Source organism: Alosa alosa, chromosome 5 (assembly GCF_017589495.1).
Source record: "Alosa alosa isolate M-15738 ecotype Scorff River chromosome 5, AALO_Geno_1.1, whole genome shotgun sequence".
In the NCBI taxonomy this organism is placed as follows: domain Eukaryota; kingdom Metazoa; phylum Chordata; class Actinopteri; order Clupeiformes; family Clupeidae; genus Alosa; species Alosa alosa.
The window spans coordinates 5487731-5505730 of NC_063193.1; the positions used below are offsets into that span (position 1 = coordinate 5487731).

Sequence of the window (18000 nt, forward strand, 5' to 3'; positions counted from 1 at the left end):
GCTTGATATCTTATTTTGTTGTTTATTGTAGTTTTGAGGGGTTATTGTGGTATTGTAGTAACTGTTACCTAAGGTTTTCCCTGCATAACAGTGTAGTATTTATTGTTACCCAAGCTCTCCTCTGCATTATAGCTTGGATGTTATACCTCATTTTGTCAAATTGCTTTCAATAAAAGCATCTGCTACATTAATAAATAAATGTAAATATGGCTATGGGATTTGGCAGACACTTTTGTCCAAAGCGACATACAAATAACACAATAGTTAAATTTAACAGTAAACAATTTAAAAATATAGTAATAAATATGAAAATTGTTTATATATGTAACCAACTCTTTATTACTGCAAGCATCTGAAATTAACTGATCATATCTATCCGGCCATATAATACGAATAACAATCTAACCAGTTTCATTCCGGAACAACGGCTGCATGTGGGACCAACTGTACATGCAAGAAAAGCCGTCTTAACACAGACATATAGCATCAGCAGGCAACACTATGCTACAACTTCTGTAACTTATATGCAAGAATTTCAAGTGTGATGCATTTAATGTTTGTCTGAAGGCATCTCAGATAAAACCAACTAGTCTTTTGTGACATGTCTGTAAACTGGTAAATCCTCTTTTCTAGTGTTCAAACAGAATCTTTGTGAGGAATGCACTTCAACAGAGGTTAATAACTGAGTCACCAAACTGGACTTGTCAGAGCTGTGCAGTCCTAAAATGTCCATGTATAAAGCTTATTACAACAACTGATCAAATTATGTCAAAAACATATAAGATCCATTATCCATTTGCCATTTGAGACACCGGGAGAAGAACCCAACTTGGATCTGTTGGCTGTCCAGCAAAGATTTCCACAGAGCTGCTGTCAGGTGGTACTGAGGTAACAAGCATGTTCGAGTTCGATTTGGGGTCATCGCTGACTTGGGTATCAGGATTCTGACTGGATCCATTTTTGCTGTTAGGCCTACACCATGCCTTGACTGTTGTAGGATGAGGCAGAAAGCTATCAAAGCTCTCACGGACAAACCGGTAGGCTTTTGGAGAAAGGGCATAGAGAGTCGTGGAAAAAGACTTCAAATCATTGGACATACTGGCAGATTTACTCTTACACTTGGATCTGGTAAGAATTTCTTTGGCAACTCCTCCAAAAGAAGCCTCCATTATACCATTACAACTATTAGAAAACAACAACTTCTTTTTTAAATCAGTTACAAGTGAGGAGAGAGATTTCACTTTTCTTCTCAGTCTTCTTACTCTCTGCTGTTCAACCCTCACTGTCTTTCTGAAAGAAACTAATTTAGTTTGAGCATTCAAGAGTTGCTTATGTAGACGAGGGGAGCTTTGGGGTACAGGATGGCCGTTATTGGCTAGTTGTTCCTCAGTTGTAACTGGATCTACACTGTGAGCATACACATAGTCATGATCATGGTTGACGACAGGGATTTCAGCTGGTATGCCAGCACTGGGCTTACTTATTTTTATGTTCTGACTTGTTCTGGTAGTCCGCTTTTTGGGTATCGAAATAATGCGAGGGGGAAAAATAGTCGGAACTGCATTGCATGTAAGGTTAAGGCGGCTATGTCCAAGGCCTACACGTGGTCTGAAACAGTCTGGCGTAAAGTGATCAGAACAGAGGGAAGAATGCTTGGTTGGAGTCCAGCCCACTCTGTTAACTTTGCGTATCCATTGCTTCAGCCGGTCTGAGTCACGGAGAGGGAATCTAAGAGGCAAAAAATGACACCATCAAATAACTGAAGAACAACATTGTTGTTTGTAATGCTCATATTGTTTCTCTTAAATCAACCAAAACTCTCAAATTGTTTGCACCTCAAAGTGGTCTGTGACGTAGATCTCAAATCATCGACATAGAAACCAAAGATTCTAGAGCGGTGCTCTTTCATAGAAACAACCACATCTTCTAGTAGCCATAATCTGTAATGGTAATACATACAACATTGGAGTTAACTTACTTGAAAAAGCTTATTTTAGATGAGGCGCCCCGTCTATTTGAACATTTGACTGCCACACAGGAAGGCATGTTAACGTGAGCGGCAAAATTAGTTGTTAAGATTAAACTGCTAAGTTAAAGAAAAACACACATTGATGAAGACCAGTCAAGCGAAATAAAACTACGTTAAAATCATCATTGTAGTTATACAACAAACTTGAAAGTCATGCTCTATCTATAAAATCTTCAGCGATAACTTTCAGAAATACGTGTGAAGTGAAAGACAGTAGCTATCAGAGAATCCGCTAACGAGCTTTGATAGTGTGAAGTTGTGAACGGACAACTTGACTTTTGTTGTTGTCTTCCGCGAGTAAAAATAACTTCCGGGTCGGTATCGTCTCGATTTTAAAAACAGAACTGAGTCAGAGAATGTCTAATGCCGTAGACGGGCTCTGACTGAGTGCACGTGATCCTTTTTCAATCTTTGAAAATGTTAAGTGGACAAAAGTAGAGTGGAGTGGACACTTTCAAAAAACATCTAGATAACTGAAAAACGTCTGTGTCATAATTGGTTAAACCAATCACATGGTGATGTTATGTTCCGGGTTGATAGCGCTGTCACATCACATCCGCCATGGCACAGGATTGGTCATAACATTTCACTTTCAATCTTAACACTAATTACAGATTTAAAGGGTTTGCTTTGTGAACTCGTAAACATATTTGATCTAAAATGGTTATAGGGCTATTTGGCTGGTGATTGAAACCTTGGCCTACCACTAACGTTACCCTGGCCTTAGTGGTGTAGCTAGCGAGCTACGAAGGTGAAGAAGGTGTGTGTTTTGCAAACAGTTTTTACCTACACTATAGGCTATTAATGATGGGATCAATCCAGTTATTGCTTCATTTTAGTATGCTTTGATAGAATAACATTAACGTGAACTTAACTTAAAGGTGTGTTTGTGATATATGTTAATGTATATTATTGATACCCACCTGTATCAAACTGCGGGGCAGATGGAAAAGTTGGATGTCAGTTTTTTGTATTCCACTTGCTGCCTTAAACTAATCTTAGCTTTAATTACAGAACAATGTCGAGTTTACCTCAGTCAAAGGAGGATTGCTCTTTCGAGTTTCCCTCAGACTGGGGAGACGATGCACGCATGGCGTTCCTATTTTCGGCATTCAAAGAAAACAGAGATGTCGATTCTACAGATTGGGATGGTAAAATGGACTTCTGGACGCCACTAATCATAAACCGCTGCAGACGTCGTGGCTCTGTCTGCGTAAATTTGCACGAACTGAACGAAAGTTTTCGAAGAAAGGGCAGTTCGCCCCTGGGTCTGGGAACTGTTCTTCAGTCCATGTACAGGTACTGCATATTATTTTTCAAACCCTGCCGCTGCAGTGCTTAGCTAAGTCCTCCTTTAGTTATTACAAAACGAGTATAAAGGGAAGCCAAGCTTTGCATCCTTTGTCAATTGGTATATATCACCTAGTAAATTATGTTTGGTATTTTGATGTAAAGGAATGGAAAAGTGCAGAAAGAATCAGAGTTTGCCGCAAATGTGGATTCTGGCTGGCTATCGTGGGGAGTTGGCCTTTTGCTTGTTAAGCCGCTGAAGTGGACATTGTCCACTCTTTTGGGCAGTGGTCGTGTACCTCTGGAAGAGTCTTTTGTCGTGATTGAGTTGGTCAAGGTGAGTTTCATTAATCATATCAAACATTGGCAACATATACTGATTATATCAAACATTTACAATATGTACATTCAGTAATATAAGATTGTGTCTTGTGTTTATCGTCCATAGGAGAAAGCGGTGAAGCTCCTGGAGACATATCGGTCCTCTCCTCTGGCAGACAGGTGTCTGTTGTCCTTTCAGGAGCTGAGAACACTGGCCTCCCATGTTTGTTCTGATGAGACCAACCTGTGCTTGGCTCTGCTTCAGCTGCAGAGAGACAAGCAGGTGACCGTGTCGCTTCACGAAGGCGAAAAGGTGGGTTGATGAATGTGATTTAATTCTGGTTGGATCACTGATATAGTGATCGCTCAGGGGATTTCTATGACCCCAATGGATCTTATGCATGCAGGGCTCTATAGCCAGGTCATTTATTTCCAGAGGAGCCAGGTGTTTTGTAGCTGCCACTATTGTTAATGTAATTAGTGTAGCCTACCTCACTACACAGACCCGATTGGGTGTTGCACCTAGTGAATCAGCATGTTACAATGTAGAAGGAATGCAAAGTTGTAGAAAGAGTAAATAGGTAAGGAGCAGAATGTAACAGAAGATGCCGTCACAACATAGCTGACGGTCCACTGGAAATAAATTATCTGGCTAAAGAGCCTTCCATGCATAAGGTGGATTAGTAAATACAGCTCAGGTATCATTTCTAGTAAAGTGTGCCAAAGTAGAGTAAATTTGTCAGCTGTTTTTTTTTTTTTTTTTTTTTTTTTTCCTCTCTCTCTCTCTCTGTTGTGTCCAGCTGGTGAAGTTCTCCCAGCCTGGGCAAGGTCGTGTGAGCCCTGTCAGTGATGTGGACCTTGGTATCTACCAGCTTCAGCGCAGTGAGAAGCTGCTGGGGGAAAGAGTGGAGGCCCTGGGCAAGGAGGCAGACAAGTACGTCTTGAAGACAACTCACACTGCATGCAATACAGACTTAAGACTGTCCAAATTGGTCTCACATTATGCTTTGCCGGTCTGGACGGTCTGCTTTAAACACAAATCTGGGCATGTTTATTATTAAAGGAGAGGTCATGCGCACCATCCCTTTTAAACTGATGGCAGCTTGTTTTTCAAACTCCTTTGGATTAGTTTTTATGAAAACATGAGGCAGATGATGAACCAAACAAATACTGTTTCATTTTTACAGATGCAAAGAGGAGGCCAGGGCTCTACTCAGTGAGGGGAAGAAATCTCAGGTAAGTCATCTGGCAGGCCTTGGTTTTGGGACCCATTTATGATGTAGACAAGGTTTGAGCAAAATCTGAGATGGTACAGCAGGGTGGTTTTGAACTGTTAGTCTGCCTCTTAATGCAAGTAATACAATGTTTAAAAGTACCGCAGAATTGTTGTACATATTCAAGGCTTAAAGATTACAGGCACTGTGCCTGAATTCAGGCGTAGACCGGGCTGTTAAACATTTGAAAATTAATAAAAGTAATCAGGTGGAATCAATTGGTGTAAAGAGTTGCTCAGCTAGAACTATGTTAATGTGGATGTTAAAAAGATAAAGTGGGCGGGGGCAGTCTGTTAGTATTGAAAAACGTCTCCTTGATTCCAAGTGGGAGACACTGAGTTGGCGAGCAATTAGTTAAAGACAAGAGAAAGTATGACATAAATAAAACCCCTAAAATTTAACAGTAGCATATTAGTCTAGTCCGGGGACCGTGACCCTTGTTATATAATTGACAAATGTAAGTCGCTTTGTTTAAAAAGCATCTGCTAAATGTCTTGCTCCCTGTGTAGGCTCTGAGGTGCCTTAGGGGGAGGAAACGTGTGGAGAAACGGGCCGACCGGCTTTATGCCCAGATGGAAACTGTAAAGGGCATTCTGGACAGAATAGCCCACTCACAAACAGACCGCCTGGTGAGAAAATGGACACATGCTACAGCCATGTTAAACCATACTGTACATCCTTCTGTACTCAAAACAAATGGAAATTGAGTCTGTTTTGTCTACATGCCGAGTATTCTCCTGTGAAGCTTTTTTTTAATCATCACTCAAGGGCTGTTCACACCAGTAACGTTAACTATAACGATTACTGTAATAACAATAGTTTTATGTATCTCTAGCTAATATGAATGACAACGTCCACACTGCATACTATAGCAAAAACAAAATGAAGAATGATATTCTTGGAAATAGAGCAATTTTGATTACGTGACAGCCAATCTGAATCAATCGAAGTTTAGAAATCACATTAATGAACATGAGAGACTTTCCTTACTGTTGGTCAGTGCGGATGTTGATATTAATATTGATTTTGTCACCGTTGTCTTTTGCCTTTATGCTGCTTCTTAAAATCTGCTCTTAAACCTAGTATGCTTAATAAGTTCCCTTGATCTTCCCCATGCACAGTTTATTAATTGAGAATGCTGATGTTGAACGGAAAGAGCATTGATTGACGTACAGTTTTACGTTCATGTTGAGCCCTATCAAACAGTACACAATGCCTGTGTTTGTCACAGGTGATGCAAGCGTACCAGACAGGTGTGGCTGCTCTGCGTCTCTCATTAAAAGACGTGACTGTGGAGAAAGCTGAAAGTTTGGTGGATCAGATCCAGGAGGTAAGACCACCTTGTTCTCTTTTGGTATGAATATAATTTTGTCACCCCTGATTATTTTCCCTCTGATCCTCTGTCCTCTGTGTGCTTAGTTGTGTGATACTCAGGATGAAGTCAACCAGACGCTTGCCGGAGGAGCACTGGACACAAGTATGTGTGCTACATTGAGGCTTGACTACCACCTAATGATCTGTACATGTCCTCTATAAAAGAATATGAAAAATTGCATGGCAAAATAAATGTACTTGAAAAATTCATCTATGATTTTGTTAGGGTACTCACAATGTTGGCGTAATGGTTTCTATGTTGTATATGTCCCAAATAAAAAATAGATTGTACACAGTACACACAGAAGCACCACAGAGTCATTCGTCATGCTGTATTTGCTGTACTCAGTGATGTTGTGTTTGTTCTTGTAGCTGGTGGGGACACGGTCGAGCTGGAGGAAGAGCTCATGTCTCTTTTGGAGAACTCTGCTCCAGATGGACAACTGGACCTTCCAGAAGTTCCTTCAGGACCCTTGTCATCCAGCAGGGAAAAGGGTGCCCTCGATGATGATTTCTTCAACTCTTTACCCAGTGTACCTGACTCACGGTTAAATATCACAGACGAGGAGTTGGACAGGGAGCTGAGTCGCCTCAATATCTCTGGAGCAGGTTTGTTTTTCCTCGTCTTGATCTGAGCTCTAGGTAGAGTTTTTTTTGTCCAAGGTTGTTATGACTTACATTTTACATTTTCTTTGTATTGAAGAGTCTAGAGGGAAATTGAAGGAGGTTAATATGGCCTGTAGGTACAGTCTCATGGAGTTTTTCTGAACAGTGGCATTGGCCGACTTATATTACAAATGTCTCGGAGTGAAAAGGGATAAAAGCTCACCCCCTTTGTTTCGTTCTGTTACAGAATAGTCTGCCATTTAGTAATGTTTAAAGTCATCAGTGTCGTCTGTTTAGTGATAAAAGGCTGTTATCTTGCTGTGAATTGTTGACTGATTATGTATTTTTCCTAACAGGTGGGCAGCAGAGGGGACCGCTCTCGCCACTAAAGAAACTAGAGCCGGCCCAGTGAAGCACAATGAAATGTATTAGTTTTAAGTAATAAGCAATCAAACTACAGTATATTGTATGTTTTGCAATATGCCTTTTATTCATGTTTGTTATGGCATGTTTGTGATCCTTTTTATTTTAAACTAAAAGTTTTAAAAGTGGCCTTTTAAAGTTTGTGAAGTGTTACTCTAATAAATGATTACAATTATGATGCCAAAACAGCTGATTCTGTGTGACAGAATCATATTAGTTATTACAGAATAAATTGTATGTAAATGTAAAATGTGATTGTCTCGACTTTGTAATGCATGTGTAGAAAAACATGATGCTATAGTTTTTTCCTCATACTTATTAGTACATGCTGTAATTTGGATACGGCAAAAAAAACAAGACTTGTTATAAATCTTTCGACAAGAAACTTAGAACTGTCGCGCATGCGCAACCTGGCAATCTCAACGGAACGAGATTTTCTTGGCCCATGGCGACACGTCTCAGCTTTGAGATGATTCTGGTTTCGATCTAATGTCGAAACAAGGACTGGATGCACAAATAATGACATGTGTGGGTATGTAGAACATTTATTTGGCCAGGGTGGATATATGACAACACGATAAATACGGAATTATAGCTATTACGCTAACACGAGCTAAGGTGTTAGCATAGATAGCTAACCGTTAGCTACTTTACATTTAAACGCTAGCATGCCGCCCGGTTAAACTTTCTCGTGAACCTACAAATTGGGTTATAACGGTAGCTAGCTGCTAGTTTTGGTTTAGGTAGCTTTCTGAATGTCTCAAGTGGTGACGTACACATACTCTGCATGGTTATCGTATTTAGTTTTAAGCATTCAATGTATCAGCGTAAGCGATACAATATGTCAATGGATAACATCTTGAACAGGTTGCTATGCTAATTACGTTACGCTGGTGGAGCTCTGCTCCAGTATTATTAGCAAACGAGCTAACTTTTAACCTTGCTGGCAGCTAACCGGCTGGTTAGAATGTAGGGAATTTGGCTAACGTTAGCCAGACGCACGACTACAGGTTATGTAACTTCAGGTATAAAGCCAGATAGGATGCTGTTCTGACGTTGACAGTAACGTTAAAAGACCGGGGCCTTCGTGTCGCGTTGGACAGTTATTGAAATAAGATACTGAAGGGGATGCATTAGCAGCTACTGGACCAGGTAGATTTCTCTGATAAGTTACTTACGTTAACGTTATGCGTTGAAGCAGTTTTCCCCTGCTTTCTTATTAAAGTGATCTAACTTTTAATATTGGCTAGTTTGTAAGTTACACTGGCTGGTTAGATGAAACGTTGTAACGATAGGTAACTTAGGTTATAGGTATACGAGTGCAAGATCAGTTGGATAACACATTTCAGGTGGGCATCTTTCACCTCAGGTTCTGCAGTGACGTGTATGAGCGTGAGTTTGGGTCATTATGTTTGACAGTTAGCTTCTTACCATATGTTAGGCTATAACCGTCTGTGGTTACAGGTTAACAGGTAATGCTAACAGGTAATGCTAACCACCTATGCAATTTATATTTTACAAGCAGTGACAACGTTGCCACGTCATTAGTCCACGATCGATGTTTCGTTACCTGTCCATAATAGATGAATTTGTAGATGATACCCAAAGTTAGTTGCCTGATAAAAGCATGCATCAAAATGATTTAGCAAGATTTTTTTATCTGCTTTTCAAACATTTCGAGAAATGTTACACCTAGTCAGTGAAGTTGGATGTCTTTGTTATTGCTTTGAAAAATATTATTCTAATTCGGTATATTCTCAAGCTAGTTGCCTATAACCTTTACATCAGGACAAATGTATTTTTTTTTTAGTATGAGTTTGTTATTCTTCTGGCTCATTACAGGTTGGTAATGACGTGCTCCAGAAGCCTCCATGTGCATCAGCAGGGTTACCGGTAATGTTACAGGAGTCAAATGTCAACACCTCGGTTACATTGAATTGATTTGAACAGCTCTCGACAGGATGGGAAAGTAAGTTTCCATTTCAGTGAAAGCAAATGTTGTTTGCAAATGAAGGCATTTCGTCCCACAACATCTTCTCAAATGCATCCGTTGTATAAAGTGAAACGTAGGACCAGTAATAATGATGAACTGCCGATCTAATCTTGTATCCTCCTCTCCTCTCTTCTCCCCTGCTCTGATCTCCACAGGATCAGCATATCCTGCCTTTTCCCTGCTTCCTGGCACTTCAGCATATCACCAGTCGTTCTCCCCCGGCTCCTGCTTCCTTCATTCAGACAGCTCATTTTCCTGAGTTTGTTGGCGGGGCTTCTGGGTCTCCTTTACCTGCTGCTGGTCACAGGAAAGGGCCAGTACAGCTGGGTGAGGGAGGATTCCCACATTCACAGGTGAAGGTGTTACATTGGTTGCCATGTCACTTGATTCCCCGTAACCTTGACAGATTTATGTGGTGTATGGTGATGTCCTGCTTATTCACCTGTTTGTGTGGCACCCTTGTAACCCTGTAGACATTTGGCCAGGGTGACGGATTTAGAGGTCACAGACACCAGCAACCCAAACCTTAACTATGGGCTGGTGATTGACTGTGGAAGCAGCGGTTCACGGGTGTTTGTCTACTGCTGGCCGCGGCACAACGGCAACCCACACGACCTGCTAGACATCCGTCAGATGAGAGACCAGCATAGGAAGCCCGTAGTCATGAAGATCAAACCAGGTGAGCTGTTCTCTGTGCACGTGTAAGGAAAACACTTGGGGTTTTATTGACTGGTTTTTAACATGTAGTCATATCTTTGTTTTTTTAATCTGTAACCTGCTGTTGTCTGTTGTAACCCTCTGGTGCTTGTGGACTGACAGGTATCTCTGAGTTTGCTACCACGCCAGAGAAGGCCAGTGACTACATTTACCCTTTACTAAGCTTTGCGGCACAACACATCCCAAAGTTTAAGCACCAGGAAACACCTCTTTACATCCTCTGCACCGCGGGAATGAGAGTGCTGCCTGAGAGGTACGCAATATATGACAGACAATAAATCCAAAATGTTTTCATCATGTGTTGCAATAGAAAGCAAATGCATTCGCAAGACCACAAAATGCACTTGGGTTCACAATGAAGTCCACAGAGAAGGCTCAGTCAAAGACAAGCAAGAGAATACTTATCTCGTCACATGATTTGTGACCTGGAGTTGAGCTAAACAATGTTCATATGGCATCAGATTATCCATAAATGAATAGATGTTCTCGCACTAAACTCTACTGCTACCATTACTTCCTTTTTGATGGGCTTGCTGTATTTTGTGAATTAGAGCCTTGCCAGTAATGTTGTCCTCTGCACGGAAGCATACAGATGCCACATACCTGAATATCAATAGAACCCTCTCACCTAATCTTCTGACTTGATAGGCAGGTTGCTTTCAGTAGGGCTGTGAAATGTGGTATTTTAAAAAGAGGTTCTAAGCTTTTGGCGAGGCAAATATGGAGTGGTTTCAGTGTTTGGACATTTGTGATGAACAGTGGTGTTGGTCTTTGCCTGGAGTTGTGAATGGAGTTTCCATGTTCAGTCAGCAGGAGGCGATCTTGGAGGATCTGCGGACAGACATCCCTGTGCATTTTAACTTCCTGTTCTCAGACTCTCATGTCGAGGTCATCTCTGGGAAACAGGAGGGTAAGTCTGCTCTCTACCAGCACTTTATATCAGACCGTGACACAGACCAAGTGTCAAGACATCTTTAAACGCACATTTAAATTCACCTTTATTTTTGGATTTGTCCAGGTGTGTATGCATGGATTGGGATAAACTTTGTTCTTGGAAGATTCAATCATGGAGATCATGGTGAGTGCCTGGTTTCCTTAGCTTATGATGGTTTGTTGCTGACAATGGCATTTATTTTGTATTAAATCCGTTTGCTCCTTCACCAGATGGTGAGGCAGTGGTGGAGGTGCAGGTCCCAGGGGGTGACCAGCAGGAGGCGATGGTACGCAAGCGGACAGCCGGCGTGCTGGACATGGGCGGCGTCTCCACGCAGATTGCATTCGAAGTGCCCAAAAGTGTAAGCTTTGCTTCTCCACAGCAGGTTATTATCCCTAAACAGTTTCCCTTTTTTACAAGTTTGTTGACATTTGTTGCTCATCCGATTTCTTCCCCACATTTGAATCACCACTGGCCCACGGTCTGTGCTGTGAACATCCCTGTCTGTTTAATGGAGTTGAAGTTCTTCCTTCTGCAGAGATAAGATGCATGGATTCAGAATAGGATGGGGCATACACTTTTAGAGCACTAACTAAAAAGCAAGGATGGGTTAATTCAGACTTTGGAGATCTGTTATTCGGCAGTTTTGGTGTGTGAATAGGCTCTGGGGATAGATTTGCGTAGCTAAATATAATGGGCTATAATGTAGGATGGCAGATCTTCAGGTTTGGGTGTCCCTCTGCTGACAAGCATAACATTTGTAGATCAGGGTTTCTTCACAAATATGCACACAGTATGTTTTAGGTGAATTTAAGCAGAAATGATTACAATCAATCTCAAAATACTGATTCCTTCTCATTGAGTGATTTCTGTGTTTGAAGGCTTTTGAGTGATGGTGTATAATGCAATGCAGCTTCTTGGGTTTAACAAATAAGCTGAAACCTCGATTGGGTGTTGGTGTGGCTCTGAAGTACTGCTTGCTGGTTTTAACCTTTAGAATAGAAAAACACAATAGTCACTAACGTCTCTGTCCTTAGTGATATATATATATATGGACGGCCTGGCTTATCGCTGACTGTGCTTCCGCAGGAGGAGATGGCAAAGAACCTGCTGGCAGAGTTTAACCTGGGCTGCGATGCCCACCGCACAGAGCACGTCTACCGTGTTTATGTGTCCACTTTCCTGGGCTACGGCGGCAACGCAGCCCGCCAGAGATATGAGGAGAGCATGGTCAGCAAGATCGTCGCCCAGAACAAGTAAGACCCCCTACGTTTAGCAGAAGAGTTGTAACGAAAACGAGGTGTAGTCTGATCAACCCACAGGATTTTTTGTTGCTCAGTGGGTTCAGATGAGATTATTATTATTATTATTATTACAACATTTGTTGGTATTGATAATCACCTATTCATCCGATCTCAATAAAAACTGTGGGTCAGTGTGGGTTACAGATCAGCGGTTTCCAACCACTAGTGTCTGCGGCTCACTGGTTGTCAGTGAAGGCATTGCTGCTGGTCCATGACCATGCATTTGTAATGTAGTTTCAATGTAGTAATCACTATTTTGTAGTCAGTGGTAGTCCCCATGCTGCTTCCCTTGTCAGAATGGTGGTCCTTGGGTCACAATCAGTTGAAAACCTATGAACTGAGACGCTATGTTGGAGAGTATACTTGCTCAGCGGTGTGTTTCTGTGTGTCTCTCTGCAGGCTTCTGGACCAGCATGTGGGCGAGTCTGCAGACACTCCAGTCCTAGACCCGTGTCTTCCCAACGACCTGCAGGACGAAGTGGGACCCACGGGGCAGAGGATCCACATCCGCGGCACCGGTGACTTCGACTCGTGCCGCCTGCTCCTGCAGCCGTTCCTCAACCGCACCAACGAGACGCACACCTCCCTCAATGGCATCTACCAGCCAGCCATCGACTTTCGGAACAGCCAGTTCTACGGTTTCTCCGAGTTCTACTACTGTACCGAGGATGTGCTGCGCATGGGCGGTGACTACAACTCCACAAAGTACACCAACGCTGCAAAGGTAGGAATCTGTAGTAAGTGTAGGCACAGCATTTGTCTGCAGGCAATAATATCTATTTACTATGAAAATATAATATATATATATATATATATATATATATATATATATATATATATATATATATATATATATATATATATATATATATATATGTGTGTGTGTGTGTGTGTGTAATAACAGGTTTTACTTTTGTGCTGTTGTGGGTGCAACAGTCAAATACTTAAATTAAAGATGGCAATCTTGTCTTCTGGAAAGTTTGCCACTGTGTATTCTGAAACTGTAAGTGTATGTTTTTTTGTAAGTATCTAAACCCCATGGAACAATCAACACCTCATGTCATGGTTTTTTTGCTTTGTGTTTATTCCCCCTGTAGAACTACTGTGCCACCCAGTGGAGGACCTTGAAGGAGCGCTTTGACCGTGGTCTTTATGCCTCTCATGCTGACTTGCACAGACTTAAGTAAGTCTCAGAGGTAGTCTCTGTTGCTAATAACAACAGCAGCTCTTCTATTTGGTTCAGTGTTTTCTGTAAGGTCATATCTCCCTTTGCAGGTACCAGTGTTTCAAATCAGCATGGATGCATGAAGTTTTCCACACTGGCTTTGCCTTCCCCTCTAATTACGACAACCTGAAGACAGCGCTGCTGGTCTACGACAAAGAGGTGCAGTGGACACTGGGAGCCATTCTCTACAGGACACGTTTCCTGCCTCTAAGGTGACAAAGAACATATAGCAACACTGTAGGCAGTAACTTACCAATTTCTGTCATATGAATTTAAAATAAGCAAATAGTTTTTGTGTCACCATAAAATGTATTTTTAATATATAGGGTCATGTCAGCCACCTACCCACACACACACTACACGCACACACACAGTCACTGCTCCACTCCCCTCCCGCCCACACACACATCTTCACTGTCATCACTCACATACATTACATACAGTACTATGCTTGCAATAGTAAGTCCCTGCCCCCCCCCCAATACACAGCACATTGTCTCATGAGGAAGCTTCTCCAACACACATATTGCACACTGCCCTCTCCCCACATACACGGCACACTATCCCATCTCCCCTGTCATCCCCCCAACACACACACCAAGACCCCTGGCAGTTGGGTTAGCCCCTTGAGCCGTGGATCTGCCCAAGGTTTCTTCCTTGGTAAGGGAGTTTTTCCTTGCCCCTGTTGCTCTTGGGTGCTCCTTGTTGGTGCCCCCCACCCAATCCCAATCCTCCCCCACCTTTTTATGCAGCCCTTGCCACTTAATCTACTAAACCCCTCTTCTACTGCACTTTTACCCCCCCCCCCCCCCCATTAATGCACAAATAGGCTGACACCAGACATAATTTCACTGCATTTCTTACTTCCAGTAACTATATGCATGTGACAATAAACTTCCTTGTATCCTTGTATCCTTGTATGTGAAGGCATAAAAGTAAAGACCAATAGTTAGCAGATGCATATATGCACTATATTTTCTAGTCCAGTCTTTTTTTTCTGTAGTAAATTACAGTGTGATGCCATCTTCAGAACAGTAATGTAAACAGTAACAGTAAAGCTTATATTTGGTGCATTTGTTATTTCTGTCAAGTCAGACAGCATTGTCTATTACCTATGAGATGCCGTTCTTAAATTGGGTTTCCTTTTTTGCCCGGTCTTGTGCCTGTAGGGACATCCAGCAGGAGAGCCTGAAGGGGACGCACTCTCACTGGCGCCCCAGCTTCCCCTACATCAACACGCACTACCTGTTCCTGGCGTGCTTCTTCGTGGTGCTGCTCTCCATCCTGCTCTACCTGCTCCGGCTGAGGCGCATCCACCGCCGGGCGGTCGCGCTCAACCGTGGAGCCGCCTCCTCTTTGCAGTGGTTGGAAGAAGGCTTGGACTCCCCTGACGTCCTCGTCACGCTATAGGCTGGAGGCTTGCCCTTCGTTAGGTTTTGCCCCTGCCCCCACCCCACTCCTGACATCACCCTGCCAGGGCCCTTATTGGCCAGTACACATGAAGGTCCCCTTTTTAGACTGCTGAAAAGATGGCAATAATCACGCTGACTTGACAAGACTGTTTGGACTGAGAGCTCACGCCTCAGGTGAAGTTTCTGTGCTGCTGTGGCCCATCACAAAAAAAAGACTTCACTGACCTGCGATTTCAGAGGACATTTTGAGTGCTATGAACAGTTTCCGTTTCAGTCTAGCTTTGAAATGATCATGTGTTTCTGTGTTAATTTATTTTTGATGTCTTTGGTTTTCTTGTTTCTTTATTTTTCGTTTTGTTTTGTTTTCCTTTTTTTAAAAATGACCATTAGCAATGTTAGCAACAGTCCTGAACGTGCACACTCTGTGGCCCGGAGAGATTTGTTCCCGCACTCCATGAAGTTCCTTCATGATTTAGATGGAGTTGGACCTTCGTGCCATCCGCCTCCTTTGTGCCAAAAAAAGAAGGGCACCTTTCTTCTCCCCACTCCTCATGGACACCCTCTCATCCAAGTTGTTTAAATCACACACACGACTAGATGATATTGTTTCCAGTGGCACATTCCTTAGTTAGAAAGGCAACTTTATCATGTCCCGAGTTGCCCTCCTCATGTCAGGTGAGACCTGGCTCCGAAGCCCTTGTAAGCAGAAATGCCCATGCCTTCTACCATAGATATTAAAAAGCTTTGTTTATCTATGGCTTCTACCATAGGGAGACCACATGGAAATGCCCGTGGCTTCTACCATAGAGAGACCACATGGACATTGATTTCGCTACTTGGCAGTCCTTTTAGAGACCGGTGTTACTCCACTTAACAGAATGTTTAATAGTTTTGTGGTACACCTCAATAGATGGTATTTCCTTGAAAAATGCCTCTGATTTTACCGTTGGTAAATATTTCTGACTAGGGTTATGGGATATCTGCACTGTCAAAACAGTGTTTCTGTATACGGTAGAGGGTAAAAATCCAGTGCAGAATAGTAGAGATCCCAAGGCATAGACCAATGCTTGTGCGTGCGTGTGTGCGTGTATGTGTGTGTGTCCGCGTGCGTGCATGTAAGGGAAGAATGGTTTATCAGACCTTTTTGTTTTGTTCTAGTTGGTTTCTAGTCTTTCAAAAATGTTATGATTAGTGCAGAGACTCTTTCCAGGCTTCTGATTTCAATAGAGCACACTTTTAGGGACCACATTGCATCTCGGTTTTACATCTTGAAAAACTGCTTGTGTCAAAACCCATAATAATAGTGCCGATATTAGCACCGCGTACTATAGTGTGTTTCCTGACACTGCTATGGCATGCAGTGTCCTAGAGTTGTATAGATTTCAATATGTTGTGCATCCATGCTTCATAATACCCCTGGTACTTTTTTCTTGGGTTTTCATAAAATGGTTTAAAGGTGTCTGCAGCAGCTCAATAGGAAGACTATATTTGAATAACAATATCGTGCAATATTTTTTTCCGCAATGTCTTATCACATGTTGAGGTTTGACCCAGCTGTAATCCCAGCGCTGGTCCTGTATTTTTGAGGAGTGAAAGTCCAGTCTGCTGAAAATGATCCACAGGTCTTTTAGTCTATGTGAATCTGTCACTGAATCCTGTGTATGTGTGTGTGCGAGCGAGTGAATGTGTGTGTTTTTATTCATTTGAGGCTTCTTTTTCTGAAGCCATTGTCACTGCTGTATGAAAAAATGTTTGTGAAAGCACAGACGGCATATTTATAAATGATGTTCAGGAAAGGAATCTGTTTGCACGGAAAAGTTCAACAATCTTGTCTGATATTAAAAACATATTGAAGTCCTCAATGAGTATAAATGGCATTTCCTCAGGCTTACTGATGGTGAATGAATAGATTGAGGGCCCTAATTTGAAACCTGTGCAAAGTGTAACTAATGCTAATGTAATAACTTACTATAATCAATTAGCTAATTTAACACAATCAGCAAGACCTGAAGCGCAAACATTGATGACACTGCTCAATGCTCCCATATGCCACATGGCTGCTCTAGTGTAAGTGGGATAACTTTGCTTTCAACAGACATTACATGTGCTTGCCATTTAAATTAGGGCCATGAATTTGATCTTTCCCCTAGCAAAAAAAACTCCAAAAAACAATTAGGGCCATGAGTCCATGAGATTTTCTTATTGTTACAGTCAGTTCCTGGGATGTAAGGATCAGTACTATTACAGCATGTTGTAACAAATCTACGTGGAGAATGAACCATTGTGTGTGTTCTGGACTATGGGAGTACTGCAGGAGTGGGCTGAATGGTTTTCCCAGTGATCTGTCTGATGAATGGGCAGATCAGCTGGCCTCTCCCCTCTCCTGGAGTGAGAAGTGGCTGACTAGATGACGAGGTGGCCGTCCTGTGGTGACGTGAGGGTTGAGTAAACAAGCTAATGCATCTTTATGGCAGTGGTAACCGGGTCTTACAGATCCCCTGTGGCCTTGGGAAGAAGGGCAGAGGACATGGGCGGGAGCATCAATCAGGCATGGCAAGCCGCAGACAGGCGCTAACGCTCAGGTCATCTGGTCAGGTCAACAACCTAGTAAGTGTCTCCAAGCTCGACTCCCGGCCTATCACACAGATTGCGTTTTCCTAGCCGGCGTGTCTCACTAGAGTCTGGGTGGCTCGCTGTCACAGTGCCCCGCTGGAGGGTTTTGTTTTCAGGCTACTGCCCCGGCCACAGTGGGGTCAGGTTTCACCGCTCACCCAGGCAGAGGTGCTAAAGAATCACTACTGACAATGCCCCCTGCATGCAACTCCAGCACAGGGGAGAGATTGGCTGCCCCATTCTCTTGCCCAATGTGTTAGGTGTTTGTTTATTTTCAGTAAAACCCTCTAAGCTTTTTAAAGCCAGATATTGGCAGGTTTTCTGTCAGTCAGGTGAGGTTAGGGGAGGTTGTTTTGGAAGTTACAAAACCTTAAGAACAAGAACCTTGTTTTCTGTCAAGCTCATATTGTCCTTTAACTGTACATACAACAATAAAAGCGAAGCACATAATTGGTGTTGATGTGTAAGCTGTCTGACATGAGAAC

At 42.5% G+C, this 18000-nt stretch overlaps 3 protein-coding genes across 10 annotated transcripts; 2 read left to right on the top strand and 1 right to left on the bottom strand.

Annotated features, from left to right (window-relative positions):
• Positions 1-8: 8 nt before the first annotated feature.
• LOC125294364 (THAP domain-containing protein 1-like) lies at positions 9-2450 on the bottom strand. 4 transcript variants are annotated; one of them, XM_048243003.1, is made up of 3 exons: positions 2306-2450; positions 1836-1940; positions 9-1728 (listed from the first exon to the last, which is right to left on the bottom strand). In XM_048243003.1, the coding sequence occupies exons 2-3, from the start codon at positions 1907-1909 to the stop codon at positions 789-791; spliced, it is 1014 nt and encodes a 337-aa protein (XP_048098960.1). In that variant the 5' UTR covers positions 1910-1940; positions 2306-2450; the 3' UTR covers positions 9-788. The 4 variants fall into 4 exon arrangements, with proteins under 4 accessions (XP_048098960.1, XP_048098959.1, XP_048098961.1 ...); XM_048243002.1 differs by having other exon boundaries at positions 2108-2448; XM_048243004.1 differs by lacking the exon at positions 1836-1940 and having other exon boundaries at positions 1979-2448.
• chmp7 (charged multivesicular body protein 7) lies at positions 2032-7567 on the top strand. Of its 2 annotated transcripts, none has more exons than XM_048242998.1 (11): positions 2032-2052; positions 3044-3328; positions 3485-3656; positions 3768-3953; positions 4441-4574; positions 4828-4876; positions 5424-5543; positions 6146-6244; positions 6334-6391; positions 6661-6897; positions 7251-7567. In XM_048242998.1, the coding sequence occupies exons 1-11, from the start codon at positions 2045-2047 to the stop codon at positions 7304-7306; spliced, it is 1404 nt and encodes a 467-aa protein (XP_048098955.1). In that variant the 5' UTR covers positions 2032-2044; the 3' UTR covers positions 7307-7567. The 2 variants fall into 2 exon arrangements, with proteins under 2 accessions (XP_048098955.1, XP_048098957.1); XM_048243000.1 differs by lacking the exon at positions 2032-2052 and adding an exon at positions 2600-2789.
• A 138-nt stretch (positions 7568-7705) lies between these two features.
• Positions 7706-16760, top strand: entpd4 (ectonucleoside triphosphate diphosphohydrolase 4). Of its 4 annotated transcripts, none has more exons than XM_048242991.1 (13): positions 7706-7849; positions 9160-9286; positions 9466-9663; positions 9784-9989; positions 10130-10280; positions 10834-10937; positions 11046-11105; positions 11192-11346; positions 12051-12217; positions 12665-12989; positions 13363-13448; positions 13541-13702; positions 14660-16760. In XM_048242991.1, the coding sequence occupies exons 2-13, from the start codon at positions 9279-9281 to the stop codon at positions 14898-14900; spliced, it is 1863 nt and encodes a 620-aa protein (XP_048098948.1). In that variant the 5' UTR covers positions 7706-7849; positions 9160-9278; the 3' UTR covers positions 14901-16760. The 4 variants fall into 4 exon arrangements, with proteins under 4 accessions (XP_048098948.1, XP_048098951.1, XP_048098949.1 ...); XM_048242994.1 differs by having other exon boundaries at positions 11192-11322; XM_048242992.1 differs by having other exon boundaries at positions 7706-7845.
• The last annotated feature ends 1240 nt before the right edge of the window (positions 16761-18000 follow it).